This window comes from Scleropages formosus, chromosome 7, assembly GCF_900964775.1.
Source record: "Scleropages formosus chromosome 7, fSclFor1.1, whole genome shotgun sequence".
NCBI classification, from domain to species: Eukaryota; Metazoa; Chordata; class Actinopteri; order Osteoglossiformes; family Osteoglossidae; genus Scleropages; species Scleropages formosus.
The window spans coordinates 6,570,676-6,598,060 of record NC_041812.1 but is presented as its reverse complement, the minus strand read 5'-3'; the positions used below and the strand labels follow the sequence as shown (position 1 = coordinate 6,598,060).

The following is a 27,385-nucleotide window of genomic DNA, read 5'->3' as shown; positions in this document are numbered from 1 at the left end:
GAGCGCCTCTTAAAGACGAACGGTCCCTTTCCGAGAGCCCTGCCGCTCCGCAGCCCCCTTCTCTCTCACACACTCTCACACACTCTCACCTGCCTGCTACAAACTATCACACATTCCTTGGATTAACAGTGAATAATGCAGCAGTTAAAGCCCCGGTGGCGCAAAGCTCATCTTGATCAAAGGTGCGCGCGGAAACCAAGCTGTCGTCGCTCGGACCCGTGGCACTGGACACACGTGACGTGGTAAGTAAGCGATGGACACCATGCAGTAGCGAATGTCAGCTGCCCTCCAATGCTGGATCACTGACCGCTGACGGATCTTTGCTGTCTCAGACATATGATTAAATATCCATTTTATCTGGCTCCTTTGCTCAAAGCAAGGTTACATATGAGCAAATTGTTATACTGTTTCCTTTCAGGTTAAGAACCTTGATTAAGGATTCTGTAACAGGAAGGAGATTCACACCCTGGACCTTCAGACTGGAAGGTGACGGCATTAACCACTACGCCACCTGCTGTTACATATCTGTGACTCACCAGTGCTGACTGACGAGGAGGTAGGTGAGTCTTCGCTTTGTAAACTGACGGTGAGAAATGTTATCATTGCCGGGAGCAGCAATACTGAAAGCCCTCACTCACCTCTCTGTGTCGCATGTCAATCAGTGCCAAGAGGCACAGCGGGATTCCATTCAAAGAAGCAGTTTGGTAAGAACATTACATTTATTCACTTAGCAAACACTTTTCTCCAAAATGACTTCCAACGAACTCTATGTAGTGTCATCAGCCCACGCACCTTATTCACCATGGTGACTTACACTGCTAGATACATTACTTACACTGGGTCACCTATCCATACATCAGTGGAACACACACACACACTCTCTCTGTCACTCACACATTGTTGGGGAACCTGAACAGCATGTCTTTGGACTGTGGGAGGAAACCCACGCAGACACAGGGAGAACATGCAAACTCCACACAGACCAAGCAGGGATTGGACCCACATCCCCACACACCACCCAGGCTCTGCAAGGACAGAGCAGCAGCGCTACTCGCTGGGCCACTGTACCACCCACACAGAACACTTACACATTTAGTGAGGGTATTGATTTCAGCACTATGAATGCTGAATCCTGATCACACACACACTTTCTGAACCGCTTGTCCCATACAGAGTTGCGGGGAACCAGAGCCTAACCCAGCAACTCAGGGCATAAGGCTGGAGGGGGAGGGGACACACCCAGGACAGGACGCCAGTCTGTCGCAAGGCACCCCAAGTGGGACTCGAACCCCAGACCCACCAGAGAGCAGGACCCAGTCCAACCCACTACGCCACCACGCCCCCCAAACCCTGATCATCACATTTCAATGAACGGAGGAGAAGATCTGACCCAAGATCCTGTTTACAATGTGGTGCATTCAGATTTTACATGAGAAATATGAAGAACACGGCTAGATGTGTCTTGGTGTGGTGCTCTGAGGCCCATGTGAGGAGATACACCCCGTTGCTTAGACTTGACACCTTCAGCACCAAGGACAGCGCTCCAGTGACACCAGGTACCACAGAACAGGTTCAACTGCTGCTCCGCTGCCCAGCTGAGTCCTCATCAACTCAGCAGCTCCAGGAGACGATCAGGGTGTCAGTCGTACACAGTTTGTATCCCCTCCTTACCATCTTTGGAAGAAAGAAAGAATAATAATATACAGATCTCCTCTGCAGGTCCATTCTGAGTTGAAATTTTGAATGTTTTGTGCAATTTTTGAAACCATACTGGATCAAACTGGGTTCTTGTGTTAGAAACAATCCAGCTAAAATTATTTATAACTGCAATGGTAACCCTAACCCAAACCCTAACCGTAATGCTAATGCTAACCCTGACCCTAACCCTATTCCTACTCCTAACCGGAATACTAATGCTAACACTAACCCTAACCCTAACCATAACCCTATTCCTAATCCTAACTATCACTCAAACCCTAAGCCACCGTACTTGATCAGCTAGTAGAAGGTGTTCATCGGTGACCATGTGACTCTCAGGTCTATTCTGTGACAAATATAACATGTTCAGTGTGGTTATCATGGGTAATTGGACTACTGTAAATCGAGTGTCACACCCCCCCCACCCCCTGCTCTCCTGTCCCAGATCCCATTGAGCTGTGGATGGAGTGCGGAGGGTGAGGGTTAGAAAAAACAATACCATGTGATTCCACTTGTGTTACTGTTCCTCCTGGATGCCATCTGCCCCCTGGAAACACCCTTTTTGTTCTTTTACTCTGCTTGACAGCTGGTCCACTGCCAGGTCACATGGATTTTGTTTTTTAGACGTAGCCACTCTATTCCACCAAATAGGTTTTGAGATATATCCAAACGTCCATCTAATTTCAATTACTTGTCCTGAGCAGGATCACGGTGACCCAGAGCCTATTCCAGAAGAATGGGGCACAAGTCTCTTTGGTGTGGGGGAGGAGGTACACCCAGGATTGGATGCCAGTCCATCACAGGAGGTTTTGAGATGTCACTCATATTTGAGAAATTTTTTGAAATCCTTTCATAATTTGTAATTTTTTCAGATCTTTTTTCTTTCAGTCCTTATTGTACGCCGCAACAAGACGCTGTCATCACACAGCCTGCAGTTGTGAGCTCTGATTTTATAGTTTTCTCTATTATGTGGCCTTTAATGAACTTATACAACTTGTAACACATAAAGCAACATTCAATAGGACAGAACAGAACAGAGAAGAACAGACTGTTCGCTTCCGCTTTGTTCTCCTCTGTTCTGGTGCCGTCGCCTGTCATAGTGGAGTGTAGACCGGTTTGTTTAATGGTTCCACCCATCATCTCACAGCTGAAGGACTCAGGTTTTAAACCCACCTCCCCCTGTAGCACCCTTGAGCAAGGTTGACACCCTGAATCGACACGGTAAAAATTACCCAGCTGCATGATGACTAAATTATAAGTAGTGTAGTATTTGCACCTCACTTGTATGACGCGGGAGTTGGGGTAGTGCAGCGGGTTTTCCCAGTGCTTACTGTGTGGGGGGGTCTGGGGTTCGAGCTCTGCTTGGGGTGCCTTGCAATGGAGTGGCATCCCATCCCGTCCTGGGTGTGTCCGCTCCCTCTTTGGCCTTGCGCCCTGTGTTGCCAGGTAGGGCTCCGGCTTGCCGCGACCCCTCTCGGGACAAGCGGTTGTAGCCATTGGGTGGTGTGTACGTTCCCCTGTTAAAGGAAGGACCATGAACACGTGCGCTGAACGGATCCCCATCACCTGCACTTCTACAATTCACATGACACACACACACCCAGGCTGATTTCCTGTACTGCAACGTGGCTGAGTTGAGCTCCTGTGTTTCAGCAGGAACACACCATTAACTGGAATGCAGCGCCACCTGCTGGTCAGGCATAAGAAAGCAGCAGTGTGCCAGAGTGACGTCAGATTACTGAGCCCCCCCAAGAGCCACCTGCTTTGCTCAGTGCAGCACACCTGAGGTGGGGTCAAAAGAGCCTCAGCTTGGTCACATCCACTAATTAACTAACAATTAGCTACAAATGGTGCTGAGCCACCCTGGGTCACTTACCCACCTGTTCCAAGCATTTACAGCAGGGGGAAAAGTGATTAAAGCACCTTCCAGTTAAAGGATCTGCGATATCCCAGAGTAAGACACGTGCTCTGAATTGCTACCTTAAAAACTACCCAAAGGTGACCCAGGTGTATAATACACCTGTGATGCTTTGCTTGCGCAGTACGTTGGCATACGCAAGGAATATGAATACGATGGATACTTGCTGAGATGCACTGATCATAACAGAACGACATCAAAATGACAGGGTAGCCATAAAGTACCAAAGTTTGAAGACAGTGCAGTAAGAAATGCAGTAACTTTAAATTAAATGTAGTACATCTAGTAACTTCATAGCTGATTTAGCCATCACCCGTGACAGTGGTCCTACGCATTCCTGTAACCAGACACTCGTCAGAAGTTATGGTGTAGATTTTCATAATGTAAATATTATTCTTATGTAATTTTTATGATCCATCCATCCTCCCAGTTTTCAATAACCATTTGCCCTGAGCAAGTTCGCTGTGATCCGGAGCCTATCCCAGAAGTACTGGGTGCAGAGCTGGAGAAGGGGGTACACCTTGGACAGGATGCCAGTTCAACGAAGGGAAGCCAATTATTATTTATATTATTATAGAAATATAAGATACTAAGTTGGGCAAATTCATCAGTGAAATTATTTCAACAAGTTGTCAGTGTCTCTAGCTGCCAATTGATCCCAATCGCCTGTCAATTAGTTAAAATCACTAAATCCCACTAATTGATGTTTGCTTTGGTTAAGCCGGTCCCATGTTGTCAGTTTCTATGGCAACATCTGATTGGGCTCAGTGGATCACAGTGCGTCCAAACGTGGTGAACATTTACCAGGTTCTCAGGTACTCACTGCTATGTGATTAGTATAAATTACATTTGCTTTCATTCATTTATCTGATGCTTTTCTCCAAAATGACTTACAGTGTTAATCTATCTACAATTACTTACCCATTTATACAGCTGGGTAATTTTACTGGAGTAATTCAGGGTAAGTACCTTGCTCAAGGGTACTACAGCTGGAGGCAAGATTCAAATCTGCAACCTTTGGGTCCAAACACAGCAACTCTAAATATGGTGCCAGTTTGATTTGTCACTTTGTGTGTGTGTGTTGGATGAGTGTCTTGCACGCCTTTACTGCGGTAACACTGAAGTTACAGGCTTTACAAAGAGTCCATCGCTGCCTCCTTTGCTAACACCAATGTTGGTGGTTGTTTACCCATCATGCCCTGCATTCAGGACCCCATAGACAGGGGGCCTTCCCACCTTCCTTGTGCTCTTTTTGGCACCAGCAGGGGGCAGCCAAGCACTGGACTTTACCATAGTAGTTACCATCACCTTTCACATGTTTGTGTCTTAATGTGTCCTGTTACATACTTCATATGTGTCTAGTTGTGAGGTTTTTGGTTCCTGTTCTTCCAGAACACTGCTTATTGTTTCACAAACCTGCAGTGTCACACAAATCATGCACCTGCCTTAGAAATTCCCTCACATTCACTCATGTACATGACCCTCTCCTCCAAAGCAACTTACCATAGTAAGCTCCCTACACTTATTTACCCAGTTATACAGGCAGGTAACGTTTTTAGGACAATTTCAAGTAGGTACATTTTTCAATTGTACAACAGCACTAGGTGAGACTTGAACCTGTGACTTTCAGATCCAGGAATGACACCTCTACCTGCTATACTATCAGCTGCCCCAAATGAGGAGGGATGACCCCGTGACCCCAGCACATCGAACGAATGAAAATGCATTTCAGTCGAATTTGTTTATCGACTTGGCAAAACTCAGTGTGAAAAGGGTTCTCCTGCCGTGGTGATTCTGTGGCTACATTTTCATCAATTATGCCTCATGTCCAGAGGCCCCCGTCCCAGAGGCGGAGAAGGGAGGGAAAGATATGTGACCTTCATCCTCCAACATGAAGGCGTTTTCACCAAAAAAAACCATTTCATGTTCTCGTCCTACGGAGTCTTCATTTCAAACCCTCAACCATGTTTTCTGCTCTTTACAGCACTCAGTGCAGCGTCAAAAAAAAAAACACACACACACACTTTCTATGCATTGAGTGTTTGTGAGCTTCGGCGAAGAACCGCGGAAAGCCATCGGTGGAAGAATGCTGTCATTACGGGGAGGAAAATCTAAAATGCTAAAATGGGGAAGAGAGGAGGGTTGGGGGGTGAAGCACATGGTCTTTCCAAGACCTTCCGTCACACCTCGGGGTGAGTGAGACGGCAGTAAAAGCTGGTAGGAACACGGCGGAAGGAACCGGCACTTGTTACCTTCCATCACGGCACACCTGGGAGGGGCGGCTCTCTCCCGTAATGACTGTTATTTCCCCCGCTTGCGTTTCGTAAGCACACGCGAGTGCTGAGTACTTTTGGCGGGTGGCGGATGGGTAGGGCAACGTGCTCTTGGCACGGATGGCTCCTCTCCTGAGAGAAAGTACCAAGAGCCCCCTTCATCGTCCTGTACTGGCTTCTGACTGGATACCTGCTCAATGTCCAGACGTATAAAGAGGTTCAGTACCAGTCAAAGCAGCTCTGGGCAACATTGTGTGGAAGGAACAGGACAGAAGGGTAAAAGCAGAGTGAAAGCAGAGTCCTGCATCGTGTCCAACATCTGCAGGAAGTGCTCCAGAAGAGCTGGGAAGACACAGTGCCTCATTTCCTCATCAAACCTGTTTACCGCATTCCTCTCAAGCAAATGTACTCAAACTTCTGTCCAGGCTCTTTGGGTGGCAAGGCTCCTTCTTTTTTTCCCAGGACTGGAAAAGGACAGGAACCATGTCAAACTCCACTGAGATCCGCCACGTTGACGCATGGATCTCCAAGGCATATCGGTCTCAGTGGTTGGAGTTTTTCATGGTCCTTCCTTGTAGAACCTGTCATGGGCCTGAAGTGGGAGGCTCTGAAAGTGGGAAGACCGTGGTTTACCTGGCAACCACCCTCCTCCGGCCCTCCATCACTGCGGAACCTTTGCCGAGATGTCCCTCAGTGATTCAGCTTAATCCCCTCGGGACTCTGGCTCGAGTTTCCGGAAGAAGGCAGTGCTCCCCTGTGGTTCCCCTCCATATCGTTGTTTTGAGTGGACTCTCACAGCCCCGTCCCACGGCTCAGTGGACCTTCTTGCATCTGAGGTCAGGTGGCACATATTGCTGCTCCAGTTCCTTCACCTCAAAGTGGAACTTGGGGCGCCAGATTGTGATGCGCTTACACTTCTTCTTTCTTCCTGTCGCTGGACGGCGGTACTTTAACACTTGGCTCCACATCAGAGCTCTTCACTAGTATACCTCAGTCATTACAGTGTGAAAGTGACAGAGCGCCTTAATCTACTGAAGAGCCAGGTGGAGGGTTTTTCCCAGAATGCCTCTGGTGTATGCAAATGTATTAGCCCATTTAGCCAATCCAACCATTAGAACCTATGAAAATGAGCCTCTGGCATTATTTCCCCCTCCCGCTCCACCGTTCCATCCAGTATTTGAACCTAGTGATTAACTATTGGCTGCATAACTCATATGGCCATAGTAGTTTTTTGAGTTTGGACACGGGTTCGAGTTCAGCTTTGCGGACTGTGGAGCTTGCATGCTTCCCCGTGATTGCATTGGTTTCCTCCAGGTGCTCTGGTTTCCTCCCACACTCCAAAGATGTGTGTTTCAGTTGGATTGGCGTCTATAATTGGCCCTTAGTGTGTGTGTGTGAGTGTATTAGTGTGTGATTGCCCTGTGATGAACTGGTGTCCCCTCAGGAGTGTACCCTGCCACACACTCTGCGCTTCCACGATAGACTCCAGACCATGGCATCCCTGCACTGAACAAGTGCTTATTGACCATGGATTGATTGATGGATTTAAATACCGGCTGTGACTTTCAGTGCCCTTAAGCCACACTGCACCAGCAGTCATCATCAGCATCCCATGAACACACACATCAGCATTAAACACATGACACAGGCAGCAACACTTTACTTATTTAGCAGATGCTTTTCTCCAAAGTGACTTACAAACTTAATCTACCTACAACTAATTACCAGTGTATACTGGGTAATTCTACTGAAGCAGTACAGCATAAGTACTTTGCTGAAGGCTACTACAGCCAGAGATGAGATTCAAACCTGTGGGGCCAAAGGCAGCAGCCCTAACCTTTACACTATCATCTATCTCTGATGCTAACAAGTGGTTTAACTCGAACCTCATACAATTTACCACAGGGGCCCCAGTGCTCATTTCCTGGTCTTCTAACACACGTGACGATGTGTCCCACAGATCGGCATGTGTGCACTGCTCCACGTCCTGCTCGGCGGGTGTGATGCGCGGCTCCTCCCCGCCGATCGAAAGTCGCTCATTGGGTGGAAGCTGCTCGGGGATTTGCACCTCCATCCACACACTGAGCGGCACGCCGGAACAGGCCCACTGCATGTGTATGTTCCTGTTCGATAATACCTGCCACTTGGGGCCGAGCACGTCGTAGCCAAACACCTACCCGGTCCGGGTCGGCACAGGTCATAACGGGCGCTTTCTATTTGTTCGCCTCCCAGGAGCCTGTAGAGATAATGATGATGATGTTGATGATGATGACCATGATGCCTTGTGTTGCACTGGTGTGAGCACATGTGAAAAGCGTGGCGTGTCCCCCACCCCCCCCAGATGTTTGAGTCCACCGGCGCAAGCAGCTGCTTGCCGTATTGACGCGACCCCTGACCCTCGTGGTGGGCAGCGCTCGAACTGCAGCTTCCAAGTACATCTTATGAAATTACTTCTTAACACTTTAGGGGCCTCCTGCCCGAGCAGAGAGGCGCCTCGGAAGGTTATTGTGTCGCTGTAGGTGTTAGTGGGGAAAAAGAGGCTCGCTGCCGAATGAGATCTGACTCATTTTCGCTGGAGTGCCGGTCGAAGTCTGCAAGAGCCGTGCCACGTGTCTCCCCACGGTGCCCCCGCCGAGTGCTGCGCTCCCACAACACATCCGCTCTCACCCTCACCCATCCAACAGCTCCACGGTCATTTTACCCATAAAATGCATCGGAAATGTAATTCCCCACATTTAAATGTCCTTGATGTTTTTAGCTCAAACTACTTGTGTTCACTAGATGGGAGGAAAGTGTGTGATCACATGTAACCCCACTTAATACCATTAAATAGTTATTAATTTAGCTGACCTCCAAGAAGTCTTTGGTGATCAACTTCACAACGATGTACCCCTTTATACAGCAAGCTATTTTACAGTACATTTATTTATTTAGCAGCCACTTTTCTCTAAAGCAGCTTACAGTGAACTCTATGTAGTGTTATGAGCCCACACACCTTATTCACTGTGGTGACTTACACTACTAGATACACCTCTTACACTGGGTCACTTATCCATACATCAGTGGAACACACTCTCTCTATCACACACACACTATGGGTGAGCCTGAACAGCATCTCTTTGGACTGTGGGAGGAAACCAGAGCACCCAGGGTGAACATGCAAAGTCTACACAGACTGAGGGGTCTTCGAACCTATGTTCTCTCGTACCACCCAGGAACGGTGAGACAGCAGCGCTACTCGCTGTGCCGCCCTACCGCCCGAAGACCGTTAAATAAATAAATACCTTTTAAATACCTCGTTTAAATACCTTTCAAATAAATACCTTTTTTATTTAGCGGACGGTTTTCTCCCAAAGCGACTTACAATATTAAACTGCCTACAATTATTTCCCCTTTTATACAGCTGGGTGATTTTAATTTTACTGGAGTAATTTAGGGTAAGTACCCTGCTCGCAGGTATTACAGCTGGAGATGGGAAATGAACCGATCAACCCTCCGCTGGCTGCAAACACCACGTCTGCCCCGCGAGAACTGAAACAGTCCCTTCTTTTAAACCACATTTAGGAAACGCTTCACAAAAAATTACATGTCAAAAATTTTCCAAAACAAAAGTACATGTAGCAATATTTTTAAAACATATTTTATACGCTTTTTTATTACTTCTGAGTCATCGCTGACTTGGGTAATAATGACGTTTTAACAACTAGTCCTCAGACACTTGCGAAGTTATTTAGCTTTTTACACTGAATTATCTTGGCACCAGATTAAGCCGTGATTCCAGACGCCTAATTTTCCTGCTGCGTATAAAACCAATTTTGATTCTTTTTTTCTGCGCGACTCCACTCGAGCAGAACTGTACGGAATATTGCTGGAAAGCGCGGTGCAGAAGATGCTTCTTCTTGTTGGATATTATTAGTTACACGAGTAGCGGCGGTGTAACTTCTTCACGGCGAACACACTTCAGGTAGGTGACGCAGCCCGACGATATTGATACAATGTGTAGTGAGGCGGCGCGCGGTGCGCGGTGCGCGCGGAGCTCCAATGGCCTCTCTCTTATCTGCCGCCGAAAGCCGCCGGCCGCCTCCTGTCGGGGTCTCGTACTTACCGGCAGCGGGCGAAGCGCTGCTTATTATTATGGGAGAGGAAAATAATCAAAATCTTTGTAACGAGCGCGTTCGCTCTCGTTCCGCGCGCCCCCGAGCTTCAAACATCGATGGCTAACAAGAATCTAATCGCGGCAGACAAACGCGATCCTCACGCGGGCGGCACGCGGGCGTGGAGGCCTGTTTGCCGCAAATGGTGATTAAAACCATCGGGCTGCGCGGGAAGCACGAGCGCCGCTGCTGGGGTATCGGCGCGATCTGCGAGCAGGTGGGGGGGCAGGAGCGCGGGTTCCAATGGGGAAGTGGTGACGGGAGACAAGATCGGGTTGGGGTGCGTGGGTGGGGGGTGAGAGGTTTTCTGTAACGATATCAGGGCCTGTATTGCCGCCTGTGGAATTGTGGGTTGACGGCGGCCGCGGCGCGGAGAGAGCAGATAACAGCGGAGCAGAGATCACCGCAGGGATACCAGCAGAGTCAGCAGCACGAGCGAAACCTTTTAATTTTTTTTTTTTTTTTTGCTTTCCAAAACACGCGTTTTGCCAGAATGGAGGCAGGGCCGTCGGTTTGGACTGTGACGTACGCGAGACCCTCGCGGTAAAGTGGGGCTCAAAGCCGGCGGAGAAGCGCTGATGACAGCGCCATGTGCTGCACGAGGGCGCCGGACCCGGCAGATGCCGGAGATAAAGAGTACGGAATGGTTATCTCTGCCCTGGGTGACCGCCGCTCTGAAGCCCCCCCCAAGCCACCCCCCGTCTCCCGGACCCTCCCGTCTCCCCCGTGTCGCGTGTCCTTGTCCTGCCTGAACTAATGGATTTTTTCACCGCACTTAGGTGGTGGGCGGGGCTGATGGGTCCGGTGACATCACCTGGTCAAAGCTGATAACTTCAGGTCTACATAATCCTAAAAAGTGAGATGAAAATACTTCGCTCTGGTTGAGGGAGTAAAGCGGCAGGGGGCGTAGTGGTTAGAAGCGCCACTGTGCTGTTGAAGGGCACAGGTTTCAATGCCTATATTTGAAAAAGGAACTTGCCTTTAAGTTGAATTCACACACACGCACACACTGTCTGAAACCACTGGTCCCGAGGCAAACCGGATCCTAACCCAGCAACACAGGGTGCAAGGCCAGAGGGGGAGGGGACACACACAGGACGGGAAGCCAGTCCGTTGCAAGGCACCCCAAGCAGGACTGGAACCCCAGCCCCGCCAGAGAGCGGGACCCGGCCAAGCCCGCCACACCACCGCACCCCCTTACCTTGAATTGATACAGTAAAAATTATCCTGCTGTAAAAATGGGTAAATCACTGTAGGGAGCTCAGAGCACACACCTCACTTTCTGAATCGCTTTGGAGAAAAGTATCAGGTAAGTGAATACAACGTACAATTTTTATTATGATCTTTGCACATCAAGCATATAACTGAACTAAAAAAAATAAATTAAAAGGTTTGAAAAATGTTAAAAGGCATTTCCTAAAATCAGGTCCTTTGGATTCGTAGGAGAGTGAACCAAACCAGGCCAGATTTCCTTGACTTACACGCCGTCGAAGAACAAATTCTCATCCAGTTCTTCTGGACATCATCCAGACCAAAGGTGGGCGTGGAGAGGTGATGCATACAGACGTCTCGCAGAGGAGCTTTCAGGAATTTATTCGCTTATTCGTTCAGCTTCATTTCTCAGGACGACAGAACCGAGAGCGAGTGGTAGATGCTTTCTGACAACTTTGGATTTGGATCAGCAGGTCTGTTCACCAGAAGACCACCTGTACAAGGCATGTGACACCAGAGGCTCCCGGCCCAGTCTCGGTCCCTCGTACGATGTGAACGAATTACAAAGATGCTAATATGCATGCTTGAGTTATTAGTTTTAAATGTGTTTTCAACATTTCTTTTTTTTTTTTTTTTCAGCAGGGTGGACGTCGTGGCGACGCACGGTGCGGAAAAGTGTGAAATTGCAGGGGCCATGTGTGTTTATTAAAAACACAGCGGTGTGAAATGACATTCCGAGCTATTTGAAATGCGGAGACGTAATTAACGGAGATCCCGCCGCCCTGCGCTTTCGACTCGGAGAGACATCTGCCATTAGCGTCTCCTTTACAATCAGGCCCGCATTGTGTCTCAAATAATGTAGCTCCTAGAGCAAACGCGGGAAAACGAACCCTTTTTTCTAATGGCTCACAATGTGTGAAAATTGTGGGGGGCGGGGCTTAAACACTATATCTGTCTTATTCTGTTATTCTGCTCGCTCCTCCTGCTTTTTTCTGACTGGCGCACACACACACACACACACACACACACACACACACACACACACACACACACACACACACACACACTCTTCTATCTACTTTACACCTGCCAACACACCAATGTCGTCTTTAACAAAATACCTTCATTTACAGGCACAAGCAAGAATGGCACACGGGCGCTTCGGCAAAGTAAGGAAATAAAATACAGTTGAAATTCCAGTCAAGGCACACTTTGTGCCATCATTAATACCACTTGGGTGGAAAGGGGGGGGGGGGGGGGTAAGGAGGCTAACCTGGCAGGGGGTGCGTTGTGAGGAGGCTCCTTGGAGAAAAAGCAGCCATGCAATGCCTTTTTACTCCAGCTAGGCTGCCTTTTTCAGGAGAGAGGGAGGGAAGGAAGAATAAAAAATCCCCTGGGTTTCCTTTATAAAAAAGGAGAGAAGGAAAATCAATAGTAGTTAATAAACCATCAGGTGAGGAGACATAACCGGGTACGACTATTCCCCTGCACCGGCCTGCATGAACGCACCGGGTGCCATGACGATTAGCCATCCGGAAAAGACGGATCCTCTGAACAATATGATGCTTGAAAGCAGAAAAAGCCGGAATCGGGGAGACAATAAAAGGCAACTCACGTAAAGACCTCTGACTGCAACTATATATCGGGGCACGGAGAATTACGGGGAGGAGATATAGGGAGATAGAGGTGTCTCCTTCCAACCATGTTTCATGTCTGTTGAATAAATTCATCGCCTGCTCCCAGGTCACCCAGTAAGGCAGAAAATATTGGTGTTAACGGAGGACAATAATTTCACAGGGCACTTATTAATATTGCACTGGACATATTAATAGCACCTGTAGGTTTATATGTTACAGACATGTTGCAGCCAGAGCCCTCTAGGTGTCCACTTGGAAGAAAGTCTCAGTCGACGGTTGCAAATACACCGCTTTCTCTGCTGCTTCGTACTCCTGAAGCAAAGCGACGAGAACAACCAACGTTCTTTAAGTTATCATTCGCCTTTACTTACCTCACTCCTTTGTCCGAGGCAACTTGGAATGTAGGAAAGAGGAAAGCAGTTTATCTACTGATTTTTACAGCAGGGTTTTTTTTACTGTATCGGTTGAGGGTAAGGGTCTTGATCAAAGGTACTGTGTGGAAGTGGGATTCGAACCAAGGGTTTTTGGGTTGCAAGGCAACAGCCCTTGACCACTGTATCACCTGCTGGCCCAATGCTCTTATTATAAACCTAATATTATTGACAGTGCTGCTTGAAAGTATGCGAAGGCCTGGTGTCCCTTAGTTTTACCACGAAATGGTTGTTTAATGAGATGAGTGCTTCTCGTATGACATAATCGGTGTGTGTTTTATGTGTTTCTTTTGAGGAAATCGTGCGTGTAGTAGAAACACAGAAATAGCGCAGGTGCAAAAATAAGCTGAACTGGTTTAACCAAGTAGAGAAGTGTGTGAAAATCATTATCATTTATTAATTTTTTAAGCTTATTTTAATCTTTAATATAAGAATAATGGCCACCCCTATCGGGTCCACATACTTTGAAGCAGCACCGTATCAATCCCGGATAGGTATCTAGCTCAAGGGCGCAACAGTAGAGCTGGGATTCGAACCCAGGACATTCAAATTGCACAATGACAGCTCGAACGGCTACAGTTGACAGGGGGATGCTGGTACCTCGTGGAAATGCAGTAATGATGCGCGTCCCAAAATTCCCTCAACTACAGCTGCAAGTCAGATGTAAGTCCCCGAGTGGATCCCCGACACGGCGCTTCATCATTAGATCTTTTAAAAAGGAAGCATCGAGAGGCAGAGACATGGGAATTATTCATTTTCAACCCCTCGCGAGAGCTATTGACAAGCCATGTAATTAAAATGTTTGCGTTTACAGTAAGCAAAGTGCTCTCGGCGCTCCTAGGATCTTAGCGTGGTTGTCGAAATGAAAATAAATTTCTTGTTACCATCATCGTGCTTCGACGCAAGAAAACCCGAAGCCCAAATACCGCTCCCATTTTTTCGTCTAGACGGAACTGCCAAGGGTGAAGCAGGCAAGCATGAAAAAGTCAAATCAATATTTTAACTTAAATTTTAATAATCCCATGAAGCAACAAATTTAACCATCAATGGATTGAGCTCGGGTGACAGTTAGCCTTGTTTCTATGACAACCCAGCATAACGTGCACATGTCTAGACTTGCCGGATGGCTTTGATATGAACAGGATGACATTTAGGCCCTCCCTGTTAGGAGAAACCATTTCTTCGTTCTAATATAATTTTTTTTTTCTTTCCCCCTAAATCAAAGAGCAATGCCACGGACATGTACAAGGGTGCCACGCTTTAGTGTGCCGGAAAATTATAAACGAATTCAGTGCGAATTTTTTCGGTAATTGGAGAACAAAGCATGTCTCGTAATTACCAGCATCCAGTGCACCAAAAAATTACACCCGCTGTGTTTTATTTTCCGCAGGAAATAATTGCTGAAATAACAAAAGCGAGCCCCATGTAAAGACTGTGCATTATTGTGTTTGTACGTAGTGCTGAAATTAGAAATATGTCGCTATTACATTACATCTGCCGGCCCTTATTTTCCATTGGTTAGTTATTACGATGAAACCAATAACAGACAGAACATGCTGGGAAATCTCGTTATTACATTTTATAATCTGCAATTTCATTTCATATGAAAACAGGTTTCACTGTACCTTTTATGGAGAACAAAGTAACCTCTTAAGGGTGTATATTTTATATATCTATTTCTACCAAACTAAATGTGGGAGAAAAGCATTGCGATATAGAGTGAGTATGGAATATTAAATTTCAATGTATCGATATGTCCTGATGCGACTGATATTTGTGTGATGGGTATTAATTTCAGTTTCGCTTTGAGCGCCAGCTGTTCTCCTGTAGGAAACATCTGCCACCTCTTGGGAGGTCCCGATGTCATTTCGGACGTGACAGAGAGTGTCAGGGTGACACGGCTCCCAGCGAGAGAAGGGTGCGTCACGGGGCGCCGCTGTGAATTTATAGGAGCGGGGCATGGGCGCGAGCTACGGTGTGGGAGGTCAACGGAGGCCTTCGCGTGTCAAGAAGCATTGTCGAACTGCGCGCGTCGCCGTCGCCGAACAGCGGCCCGGCACACGTGCTACAGACGAGCGCAAGACGCAGCCCTTTTTCTTCAATTGCTTTCTTCTGCGGATTGGAGTCGGGTTGAGGAAACCGCTGAGACGAAGTTCTCCGAGCGCTCGGATCGTCTCGGATGGGAAGAGTTCGTGGAACCACGGGTGCTGCAGATGTCCACTCGGATATTTGAGGCCACAGCTGTAAGTAGAATATGTCAGAAAGAAGATGTTTTTCCGTGACATGCATTGTGGTTCTTATCGTCCTCAGCGAAGCACTGGTTGTTTGTCTTGCTGTTTCAGGAGAGCAAGATGCCTGAACGACCCCTCCTCTCTCTGTCTCTTTCCCTCCCTCCCTCCCTTCTCTCTCTCCCTCAGCAGTACCGTGTTTTCCCACTCCTAATACACCGCTGGATCCCCTCCAGGTGGAAACAGCCTCCGATGCCGTCGTTCCCGGGAGGTGACCTTTAAGGTCTGCGTGGTGTAGATGTCGTGGCCTGTTCCTGATTGACACCCATCCCTCAGTTGCCGCGCCCTCGGCGTTGCTGTGACACTCCTTGTTTTTGTCACTTGTCACAGAGGTCATATTTCAGTTGGTCAAACACTAATCACTCGCTTATGACTGTATCCCATTTCAGGGGCCCTTCACCGTTAATGGATTGTTACTCAGCGTACACTATTAGCAAAGCGTTACTTTCCTCCTATTTTCCAACACCAGCATCGTTACACCAAAACCCAAAATCCATTATTGTAATGAATTATTATGTGATGAATATGTGCCATACTGTGCTAAGCACGCGTACTACTGTGGTTCCGTATTAAACGCACTCTGCTGTTGGCGCATTTAACCTGGAGATCATTTCGCTTACTGTCTGGGTCTTTGTGAAGCCTCAAGGTGACCAGGAAAAATGAACCCAGCTAACAACGGTCTGGCTCCGCCCCCTCAGATCGATGATGTCACATGGTCCCGGTCACATGGTCCAGGTATCACCCCGCCCCCTGCTTCGCCGGTAGCCTGTTGGTTTTCCGTGAAGATGTACCCATCGAGAGCACAGTTGGTGCATTTACTTCAGATCTGAGGGATTCGGACCAGGTCGATAACTCATGCTGATATTCCGAGGACAAAATGGAAAAAAAAAGCACTGCGTTTGATTTTTTTCCCCCTTGATATCAGGACGTAGCTGTGTTGTCTCTATTTGCCACCCACGGCCACCACCTCTGCTATTTCCTCTTTCTTCCTTCATTTGGCTGCATTCAATGCTTTCACCTCTCTTGTCTTTAACACCCGGTGTGAGAGTGTCATCCAGGCCAAATTATGAGCTTGCCCTCCGCCCGTCTCTGTGTGTCGGCCCCATAGTGGGTTTATTTGCAAAGAAATCATTAAAAACACCGTACATCAGAGTAATAACACACGCGGCATTAAAGGGTCCAGAGAAGAGAGCACTAATGATAGTGTAAAATATTTCAGAAAAATGTCTATGGTTAATATTTTCATGGTAACAAATATCATTTTTCACTCCAGGTATCAATAGAAAGGATCCCCGCCGGTTCGTCTTTTTTTTTTTTTTTTTCTGGCCCTCGTGGGGAAGGACTCTTTCCGTAGGGCAGGTAAAAGAGCAGTAATTACAGTAATCAATTCCTGAAATGCAAAGCAGTGCTAACATAAATTACCAGACAAATTGTTCAAATGCAATTTGTTATAAAAGAACCTTGATATATAGTTCCCTTTTTAATGGCGCTTTGCATTGAATGGTAAAGGTCATTAATTCTGCCTCTGGAGAGGAGTCGCGTTTTATAAAACGCGGCCGTTCTTCCCTACTAATCATCACCTGCGCCGCGGCCGGTCCGCTGCCTTTCCACTGCAATTAGCGCGCATTTCACCGCTAATGACTAACGCTCGGCGCCGCCATTACATTTATCAGGCAATGAAGCGCTCCGTTTAAGTGGATTAATTCACTGTGTTGATCGCAGGCTGGAAATGAACATTTTCTGTCCTTTTTTTGCCTCTGCTTTCGGTTCTTCCGCACGGCTGTCTTAGGTCACGATACGAACGTGGTTATAGCAATTAATGTCCTATTTGTTTGCCATATTTGGTTTTAAAAAGAGTCACGGGAGGCTGAAAGGTTGTGACCCGGGGAAACGGTACCTTCAGCTCACCACGTGATTTATTAAGCTAACGTTACTGTTACGAAGCTGCGGTTTACCGTTTTTCTGCACGAAAAATGCGAAAAGTGCAGTTTTTCCGCTTGTGTCGGCCCTCATCTTTGTCGTCGTGATATGTGTTTGCTGGGACAAGATTAGTATTTCTGATCTGTTGTCCTGGCAATTATTTATCGATTGCAGATTCCTTGGAAAATTATGGATCCGTGTTGGGGGAAAATCGGACTTTCACACCTTAAATGAGGGCCGGCGTGGCACGGGGCTGCACGCGGTGGCCGGGGTAGCCGATTGTGCGCAAAAAAAGGCCCTTTTGCGACACCTGTCTTTGTAGGCTGACGACTATTTAATATCGATAATGCAGAGATGGTGAATATAATTTCATTTGATGTTTTCTTCAAAATATAAGCTGAGCTTTGCTAACGGGGAGGAAAAAAAAGTCATGGATTTTTACCTGCTTTAAAGTTCCATTTTCTAGATGGCAGTATTGATTTTGATTAATCTTCTAACGGCGGGGTGTCAAAATAGATGTGGCAGCAGAAACATATTGTTGGAACTAAGACATCTCGTCCAAGAGTGTGGTTTTCACTTTGAAGTTTTTTTTTTTCCCAGTGTACTTTCCATTTGCATCATTCCAGTAAGAGGTTTCTCTCTTAATCCGTACGTCCGTCTTTAGAAGAATAACGATGTTGCAGTAATTATCCTTAAAGCCACCAAAATCAATACGAGAGTTTTTCCTTTTGTTGGAAAAAGACAACATTGTTCAATAATAAATGTGGATTTTTGAATCATCTGTTTAATGCGGAATAATTTGCGTAGAGGTTACCGCCGAGCATTTAACTTCGCATGAACCGGACCCATTCATTTGCCTGTAACTTAAAGAAGAGGGAGTTGGGAGGATGGTGATGAGGTCACAGCCCTCCACCCATCTCAGTGACTTCAGCTCCTGGACCAAGCTTGTCCAGTATCCTCCACCCGTAAAAGGCACATAAGCAGGCATTTGGGTCATGTGTTCGTGGAGAGACAACAACTACAGAGCTTGGTCAAAATGCAAGAGACTCATATTTCCATTAACGCGTGGAGGGTACGGTCTGCTTGATAAATTATACAGCTCAAGGTTTGCTTCTTCACAGGCGTCCTGCAGCCACCAGCGTCCCGTATGCCATATTCACTCAATACATCATTCCCTCAGACAGCAAACATCCTGTAAAGATGACACATGATTTGGTTTGAATGTTTACAACATATATCCAAGCCTTCATAAATCTGCCTGAAAGATTTGTACATTTAGTGGAAAAACCAGCTAAATTAAATTGTAGGTGTTATACAGGGCAAATTTGCAGAATTTAACTATGACTTTGTCCTTGTGAACTGAAGTCATATATTCCTGAAACTCAGGCGATCAACTCTGCCAATACAACATTGAAAAAGTCAAATCTGATTGGTGTTATAGCACAATTATCGAGGCTTAAAGTATGATTTTTCAGCATCTAAGCAGTGATTGGTGCTTAAGGTAAATGCATCCAATCAGAAGCTGTCAGTGTGACAGGAGATCGGGATTTAAAGTGATTTTAACCTAAACCATTCTGAATTTGGACTTGTTTAGTAGTGTATGTTATTATATGCCAGAGAAAATGGGTTGTAGAGAGAGACTGAAATATACCCCCTCTTCACAGTCTCTCTCTCTCTCTCTCTCTCTCTCTCTCTCTCTCTCTCTCTCACACACACACACACACACACACACACACACACACACACACACACACACACAGGCGCCCACGCCCGGCTCCTCCCCTAACCAGGGGTCAGATTGTCTCGCCTTTGATGCTCCTGAAGGTCAGAGAGAGGGGAAAGGGGGGTAAAAAAACCACCCCTCAATTCTGCCACCAATCGATGCCTTTTTATATTCCTCTGAAACAGACCGGCTGGATGTTTAGGTCTCCACAGCTTCAAAGCGAAACCAAACAGCTTCCAGCATGGAGAGGTTTCTTGACCACTGAGTCTAGTAATAGCAAAAAGGTATTTAATAACACCGGCTATTTTAAAGTAAATTAAAATGCTTTCAACTGGTCCTACGGGTGAGATGGCACCAGACTTACTGGTGTCATTATGGCACAAATTTTAGCTTCTTTACAATAATTCATACACCTGTAAGGGTTATAGTTCCGGCAATTATGCAAGCAACTTATGATTTAAAATGCTTACCTTTAATTTATATGAATTAAACCCTTACTGCTTCGGGCCTTAAGTAAATAAGCACCAATAGGCATTTTAATATCCAGTTACAGCATTGCCTTTCTTTCACATTATATTCTCATTTTCCTGAATATAATGCATCGTAGTGCATAACATATATAGCAGGAGCACAGTTACAGTGCTGATGATCATAAGCTTGGATATACAGGATACTGTGGGCGGCACATTCCAGATTTAGAAGGCTTACAAAGGCAGAGAAGGATGGGATGGAGATGTCCAGCAAGATGAGGGTGATCCCAGCAGGCAAAAGAAAGTGTGGGAAGAAACTCGAGACTGAAAATTCGTTCAGCAGACGTTTTGGAGAAAAGCTGAGGCTCTCGGAATTCAGAAGTCCAGGTTTTGGAAGCGAACTCAAGCAGTGTTTGAAGTCCAGATTGACATCAACCGAGGATGTCTGACTGTGTAAAAATGACTGCTGTCAGTGTCGCAGATGGAACTGGTGGGAAATGACACTGGTTGTAAAGAGAGCCTTGGAAAGCACCAAGGACTGATCACAAGGGCCTGATCAGATGGACATGGACATAACATTTACCTGGCTGGCAAAATTCCATGACTGACATAATAATTCCATATGTAAACTGCTTTTGACTTTCTTTTCTTTTGAATTTTATCATTACATAATGTTATATCTATTGTATAATATATATCTTAGTCGTGATGAAATTTGTTTACCATTCGGTTTGCAGGTTTCAGATGATCATTAAATCAGGCTGAATGAATTGTTGGTTGTGGTAAAGTAACCCCTCTTACAGTGCTGCCCTCTGTATTTCTGTTACTCCATCCTATATGAAAAGAGAAACAGTCTTTTATTATTGGAAAAAAGCAGTTTTTCTGCTTTAGTGGGAAGTAGTAATTCAGCCATTTACATTTACAGCATATCCCATTGTTATCCTTCCCCCTTCTGTAATTGTGCTTAAATTCTGCAGAACAAAGTTTTTATGGGCACTGAGGGGAAAAGTCTCACACCATGAAAAGAATATTAAAAAAATAAAAAGGCTTAACCTAAAACCTAGTGTATTTTAATTTGATTTTTCCCCCCCTATTTTCTCCATCAACGTGATTATGACCCAAGCTGTTACGTGCATCCCCGCGGAATGAGCCGGAATCCTTGCGCGAGAACCAGGATGACTGTGATTAGGCCTCGGCCCGTTTCTTTCACTAAGACCCCCCTCCCCTCCCATCCCCATCCCAGGCCTCACCCTGTCATACTCGGCTGGGAGTCGCTCCAAAAAGGCTCCGCGGTCCCCTCATGTCCACGGTTCCCAGGCATCATCAGGGGAACTAAGCTCCCATTAAGCCAGGAATGTGGGAGCGCTCGTGTGCACCAGGGATGGGCTTTCGTGGGATGCCTGAGCCGTTCGAAACCAGTTTCATTAACTTCATTTTCTAGTCCATGAAATGTTATTTTAATAATGATGGATAAAAAAAAAAATCTCTTTATGTAACATCCAGTAATAATGGAACACATTGTAATTGTAATTGTATAATTCTGATCATCCTTTCTTATTACTAATTGCGTAAGTGTTTTGATTGATATGAAATATATATTAAAAAAAAAAAATACCGTGGTTAATTACGACCATAGAACTGTAATGCCATTGAACTCTCTTTCACGGATACAGTAGTGCCATAATAGCATTTCCACAGACTCTAATATGATTTAAAGTATCTATAAATGACGAGAAAATTAACCAGCGGAAGACTAAATGAAGGCTGAGCTGAGAAGCAAACATTGTTCTTTTAATTCTTTTTATTACCATTTCAAAAAAGACTGGGGCTGAATTTGGAGGGGAAAAAAGTACTTTTGCAAAATTTCTATTAATATACAAAGGTTTTTTTGCATATGCATTATTGTATTGCAATTTTTATGAGAAACAAATGTATTTTGTCATATTACGTCGTGTAACCATTGTACTACAGTAATTAGTATTTACAAGTATTGTTGAAATTACAGCCACAGCTGGTATGAATGTACATATTTCTGGGAAGTATGATTACATAAATGATTACATCAAAATAAAGCAACGTTTCCCATCCTGGGTGTGTCCCCTCCCCCTCCGGCCTTACGCCCTGTGTTGTCGGGTAGGCTCCGGTTCCCCGTGACCCCGTATGGGACAAGCGGTTCTGAAAATGTGTGTGTGTACAATTAATATATATTTATATATTAATTGTTATTATTTTCACTATTTTTTAAAATTATTTAATTATTATTTTTTTATATTTTTAAATTCTGCTCTACACTATATGCAGTTACGAAAGTTGGTGGTGAAACCTGTACGGTCCTCCTCCATTGCGAGAGAGAACACAATGAAACGATACGGCAGTGCAAAGGGTTCGCTGGTACTGTGACCATCAGTGACCACAGCTCTGCGCTCCGGGGACCGCGCCGTTCAGCCCATTAGCAATTAGCACTGACATCTGATGACCGCCGTGTGCCAGGGCAGGCTGCGGGCTCTAGGGGGTGGGGGGGAGTGCATTTCTCTGCCCCCCCCCCCCAGCCTCGATTCACCCACTCAGCCCCTCCCCGCATTCACCCGCACCTCCGCCTGGACTCTGGTTTCCCACCGGTGGGGTCATGATGGTGCCGTGGGATCACAGTTTCATTAAAGTAATTAACTGCACAAGATGGCAGCAGGGGGAATTGGTGGGTCGGGGCAGGGGTGCGAGGGGCGGGGGGGGCAATCGAGGTGCGGCTGTCACGTTCTCCCCTGCCTGAGAGAATGATGATAGCCGGGACCTCACCCCCCCAACCCCCTTGTTTGGAGCTTGTCAGAAAGAGAAATGTCAGCATTATGAAAGCGGCACCACGCTCCTGATATGGTAAACCCTTCAAGGAGGATGAAGAGGGAAGGATGGGAGACGGGAAGAGATACGGCCACTGTAGCTGCTCCGTAGTTATATTTTATTTTAATACCGAGGCGGGAAAAGCATCACCCCGCCCCCACCGCCGCCCCCTTCCCCTCCACCCCTCCCGCTCTAATGTATGTATGGCGAACCTTGACGCCTCTGCGGAAAACCTATTGAAAATGACAGCAGTCTGAAGCCAAGCCGCAGTTACCCACCGTCCCTCCAAAAGCCCTCAAACAGCCAACAGACTGTAAAGGATAAATAATAAAAAAGTATTGATTATTTTGACGGCTGAAGGATTCAATTAAGTATTAATTTTGCCCTCCAGTGGACCTATCAGGGCATTGAAAAGGCAGAATGTAGCGGAGGGTTAAATGCATGCAGGGGGCGGCGGCGGCCGCCGAGAGCGGGCAAAATGCACGGGGGTCCCGGCGTTCGAGCGCCGGCGCCAAGGCGGACAAGCATCATTGTTCTCGCCGATGGACGCATCGACCCCCCGGCATGCCACGTTCGATAGCGGCTTAAACCATTTTCTATTGATTAACATTTTCATAGATTATCATCTGTCATATCAAGGGCCATTTCCTCCCCTTGATGAATACACTAAAAGGGCCCCGTGGGCGCTGACAGCATCGACAGGCTCGGGTTACGGGATGGACAGCGCATGATGGCCGAGCCCTCCCCCATCCCCCACCCCCCAGGCCCAGCGTGCGCACACCAGTCACCCATTGTCCCATTTGGAGCCATTCGGGCCAAATTTTCCCCCCGAAAGACTGGCAGGGAGGGATGTCACAGCAGCCCCGACGCACTTTCTCTTTATTCCCCAGCGATGGACGAGGGCCAAGAAGGAAAGAGGAGAGGAGGAGAGGAGGAGCACGAGGGAGAGTTTGACAGAACTGCTGGCGCATGTCATCAGGGAGCGACCCCAGAAGTGACCTCGGCTATGGGTTTGAGATGGACGGCTGAGGAGTCCACTGGTTCCCGCCTGTCTATCCCGGCCTGTCCGTCCCCAAACCCACACGTCCCCATCCCGCACCGGGACGCGGCCTCCACTCTAACTTTACTTCCTCGTTCCCGCGGCCGTCGCTCTCTGCACGCACGCGCTGCCGGTGCTTCACTTTCCAGCACCGCAGCAGATAGGGGCCTTCGGAAGTTTCCGGAAGTCGCCGCAGCGCTCGGTGGGAGGGGGGGTACAGATTTTCGGGAGCACGCATCGACAAAGCGGCCTCTGTCGACCTATTGTGAATCCGCCCACGGCGAGAAAGATATGGATCTGGCACAGGAAAAGAGCGCCGTTGCGTATCGGGGGCTACCCTTCTGCCAGCACCTTTTTGTGCTCTAGAACACGTGTCTCCCTGTTAAGGAGATAAACCCGGAAAGTAATCGCAGGAAAAGGTCAACAGCGCCGAAGCCCAGCGCATCCCCCCCCCCCCTTCCAACGCTAAGTTTACGGTCTTGTGCATAGTACGCGCATCACGTACACCCCACCTATTCGTAGGCGTCGCTCGGAGCTCGCGTTCATGCTGCGGGAGGGACGAGTCTCGACCCCAAACCCCACGTATGTTAATGAGAAGTTTGCGAGCATCCTCGGCTCTGCGGAGCACCATTAATGGGCTGGGGAGTAATGGAAAACTCATGCAATCAGTAATGGCTCTTCACTTGACTGCAGCCGGCGATGGGGAGAAGCATCGGCTCAGATAAGAGGGAGGGAGGGAGGGAGGGACGGAGGGGGGAGTTGGAGAGTGGGTGGGCGAGCGAGCGAGAGAGACAAGGGGGAGAGTGTGGAGAGCAGAAGGGGAGCGGAGAGAGAGCGAAGGAAGGAGAGTGGAGACACGCACCCGCAGCCAGAGCTCAGCGCGTTTTTTTTTTATTCCCCCCTTTTCTTCCGCCCTCCCTCCGCCGCCGGGGTCTCTCGCTCCCCCACCGGGACCCGATGATCAGCGGGCAGCTGGGGAAGCCGCTGCTCACGCTGCGAACCGAGATGAGCGCGGCGACGCTTCGGCCCGAGGGCCGGCCGGACTCCGCCGACAGCGAGCTCAGCGAACCGGCGCTCCTGCAGCCGGAGGCCAGCGACGTGGAGGCGGACGACGGTCCCGAGCGGCTCTTCGGTGAGTCCCCCTCGACCCCCCCCCTCCGCCGCCCCGCCCCCCAGCACCTCCACCGAACTGGCCGCCAGCTCAGGACCAGGGCAGGGAGGGAGGGACGGAGAGAGGCGCTTCGGCCGGGGGCTCGCTTCACTTTGCGCGTCCCCGTGTCGCGCTGTGGCGCCGTCCGTCGCGTCCGCCGCGCAGGTGCCGAGCGGCACTTTGTGACTTTCGGAAGCGAACCCACGTCGTCGCTGCGAGTCGCAGGAGTTTGTGTCGCGTCCCAGGACTGCGCGTGAGCTTCTCGCGTCCACCCGGACCGCTGATCTGCTCTGGGCCCGGGGTTCCTCACCGAGCTGCGCTCCGTTACCGGGACCCAAGTGTCTGTTTCTCTCAAGTGCGCGCAGTTTTGGGGGAAAATGCGGAATAACGGAAAATGACTTATCATAACATATTCGGTGGGGTCTTTTTTTTCCCCTTGGCTCGTCGATAACAGAAGTTCCAGCTCCAGACTTGAGCTTCTTTTGCTTTTCAAAGTGTAAAGCTGTAAAGAGTGCGTACAGAGACTGGTCTGGATGGGTGTCTTTGGATCGAGCCGAAGTTCAGATTCGGTTGGTGTGTGTTGTGAGCGGAGGGGCTTTGCACACACACTCAGCACAGCAGCGGAGCGGACAGGGTCATGGTGGTAGGGCCACCTGCGCTGCTGCCCTCCAGCGAGATGTTCACCTGCGAAAGAGGCCCCCCGCATCACACACACACACACACACACACACACACACACACACGGCTGGAGACGCTCATTCTTTCCAGAGCGCATCCGCACCACGTTCCTCAATGAGAAAGAAATAAAACAAAATAAAACAGTGCAGAATAAAATATTATTATTATAATTATGCACAGAATTATTATATGACCATTTGCAGCCGTTTCTTGCGCCAAGTAGGGAATCCTTCTAGAACCCTAAAGTTGCATTTTAAACTGAAAACATGCTGTTTTGTTTAACGCAAATCTAATTTGTTGCTTTTGAAAGAATTATTTTATTCACCCCCCCACGTGGAGCTGAGATGAATGAACGATCAGTGTTTAATTAATATGCAGATCCTTGTCTGACTGATGAAAGTATATTTTTCCATCAAGCACGTGGCACGATCGCGTGTCATTAGTGCTGTGTGTTTTATAAAAGACTCACTTCAGACGTGTGTGTGATGGGAATTACTTCTCACACCAGTAAAACTCATTAAAATGAACTGAAATCGGGTTCAAATAATTAATGATCCCATTGAACTGCGTTTCTGTCGTTGCTGGAATTTCACACGAGGGATTAAAATCATCATGTATGTATAATATGATGAGTATCCAAAACATATTTACTTACGCGCTCCTCGAACTGGTTCAAACTTGTTCATATTGAAGCAAATCTCTTTAAATAGCCGTAACTCTGTATAATTAACGTTACAAGTTGCCCTGGAGAAAGGTGTCCGCTAAATTAAAAATATTAATATTAAATAAATTAATATTAATAAAAATATTCAGATTAACTTTGTGATACAGCAGCATGCATGAATGAATGCTTTTCTGTTTAATTTTAGTTTGGTTGATTTGAAAAAAAGGAAAGTTTTTTATTTGTGCTGTAATTATTCTTTCCCTTATGGAAACACAAAAACTTTTTTTATCATAATTTAACCACCTAAAGAATTTCAGGTAACTGGTACATAGTAATAATCCGGTCTGTTGTAATTGAATAGATATGAAGTTTGGAAATAGGAGTTCTTACACTGTTCAAAGTGGGCATCTGCAGCATGGAGATGAGAATGGAAGTAAATGGGAGACCTGGAGGGAGTGTGACCCCCCAGCTGGACTTGTGTGTGTGTGTGTGTGTGTGTGTGTGTGTGTGTGTGTGTGTGTATTGATGTCTAGGTGATGGACGTGTCAAACCAATAAGGGGTCTTCTCTCCTCTGAGGGGTGTGAACCTGCTCTTTTTTGTAGTGAAGAAAGAAGCAAAGTACAGGATTATAATCTTCCAGTAAACATCTATAGTTCATGTCAATTTTGGACATACATATAAAACCTGAAAACCCACCATATTCCTGTTTTTTTATTTTTATTTTTACTTCATTGTATTGCAGTATTTTGTAAATTGGTGATCAGTCCCTTCATAGTATAAATAAAGATATAGAAACACAAGTGATATACAATAACTACAGATGTACTATTTCATATAATAATAATAATAATAATAATAATAATAATAATAATAATAGTTGTGTGTCCTGTAAAAGCTCTTAGCTGGACTGTCTGACATGAAAGGCTCTCTGGAGACCTCTTTCTCTAGGATCAAAGACATATATTAACACCTCCACATACACACACACACACACACACACACACACACACACACACACACGCACACAGTATGTTGCACATAGTTTAGTTCACTACTGGAGTGTGTATTGCATGTCTTTGTGATACAGCAGCATGCATGAGAACACTTCCCCTGCAGCTTGACTGGGCCAGACTCCCACACACCTTTCAGAATAACATAATGTCACACAGTACGCAGCTATGTGTATGTGTGTGTGTGCGTGCGCGTGTGCTGAGAGATCCGGGGTGTCCTGTAAGAGACGGAGATGCGAAAAGCACCCCTCCGTTACAAACCATTGTTCGGGGATCTATTGGAG

At 47.0% G+C, this 27,385-nt stretch overlaps 1 protein-coding gene and 2 long non-coding RNA genes across 4 annotated transcripts in view; all 3 read left to right on the top strand.

Moving 5' to 3' along the window:
* Nucleotides 1–40: 40 nt before the first annotated feature.
* Nucleotides 41–12,517, top strand: LOC108937526 (uncharacterized). Of its 2 annotated transcripts, XR_001966351.2 has the most exons (5): nt 41–242; nt 419–556; nt 663–704; nt 11,487–11,580; nt 11,655–12,517. It is a non-coding gene; the product is annotated as an uncharacterized LOC108937526 (long non-coding RNA). The 2 variants fall into 2 exon arrangements; XR_001966353.2 differs by lacking the exons at nt 41–242; nt 419–556; nt 663–704 and adding an exon at nt 9,328–9,853.
* Nucleotides 12,518–13,374: 857 nt separating this feature from the next.
* Nucleotides 13,375–20,994, top strand: LOC108937507 (uncharacterized). The gene is made up of 3 exons (XR_001966350.2): nt 13,375–15,566; nt 15,741–15,834; nt 19,292–20,994. It is a non-coding gene; the product is annotated as an uncharacterized LOC108937507 (long non-coding RNA).
* Nucleotides 20,995–24,555: 3,561 nt separating this feature from the next.
* The window catches only part of LOC108937540 (POU domain, class 6, transcription factor 2-like), a 71,192-nt gene continuing 68,362 nt past the window's right edge, over nt 24,556–27,385 (top strand). The window contains exon 1 of the mRNA XM_029253680.1: nt 24,556–24,730. Within this exon, the coding sequence (XP_029109513.1) occupies nt 24,556–24,730 (175 nt within the window). The remainder of the gene's footprint in view (nt 24,731–27,385) is intronic.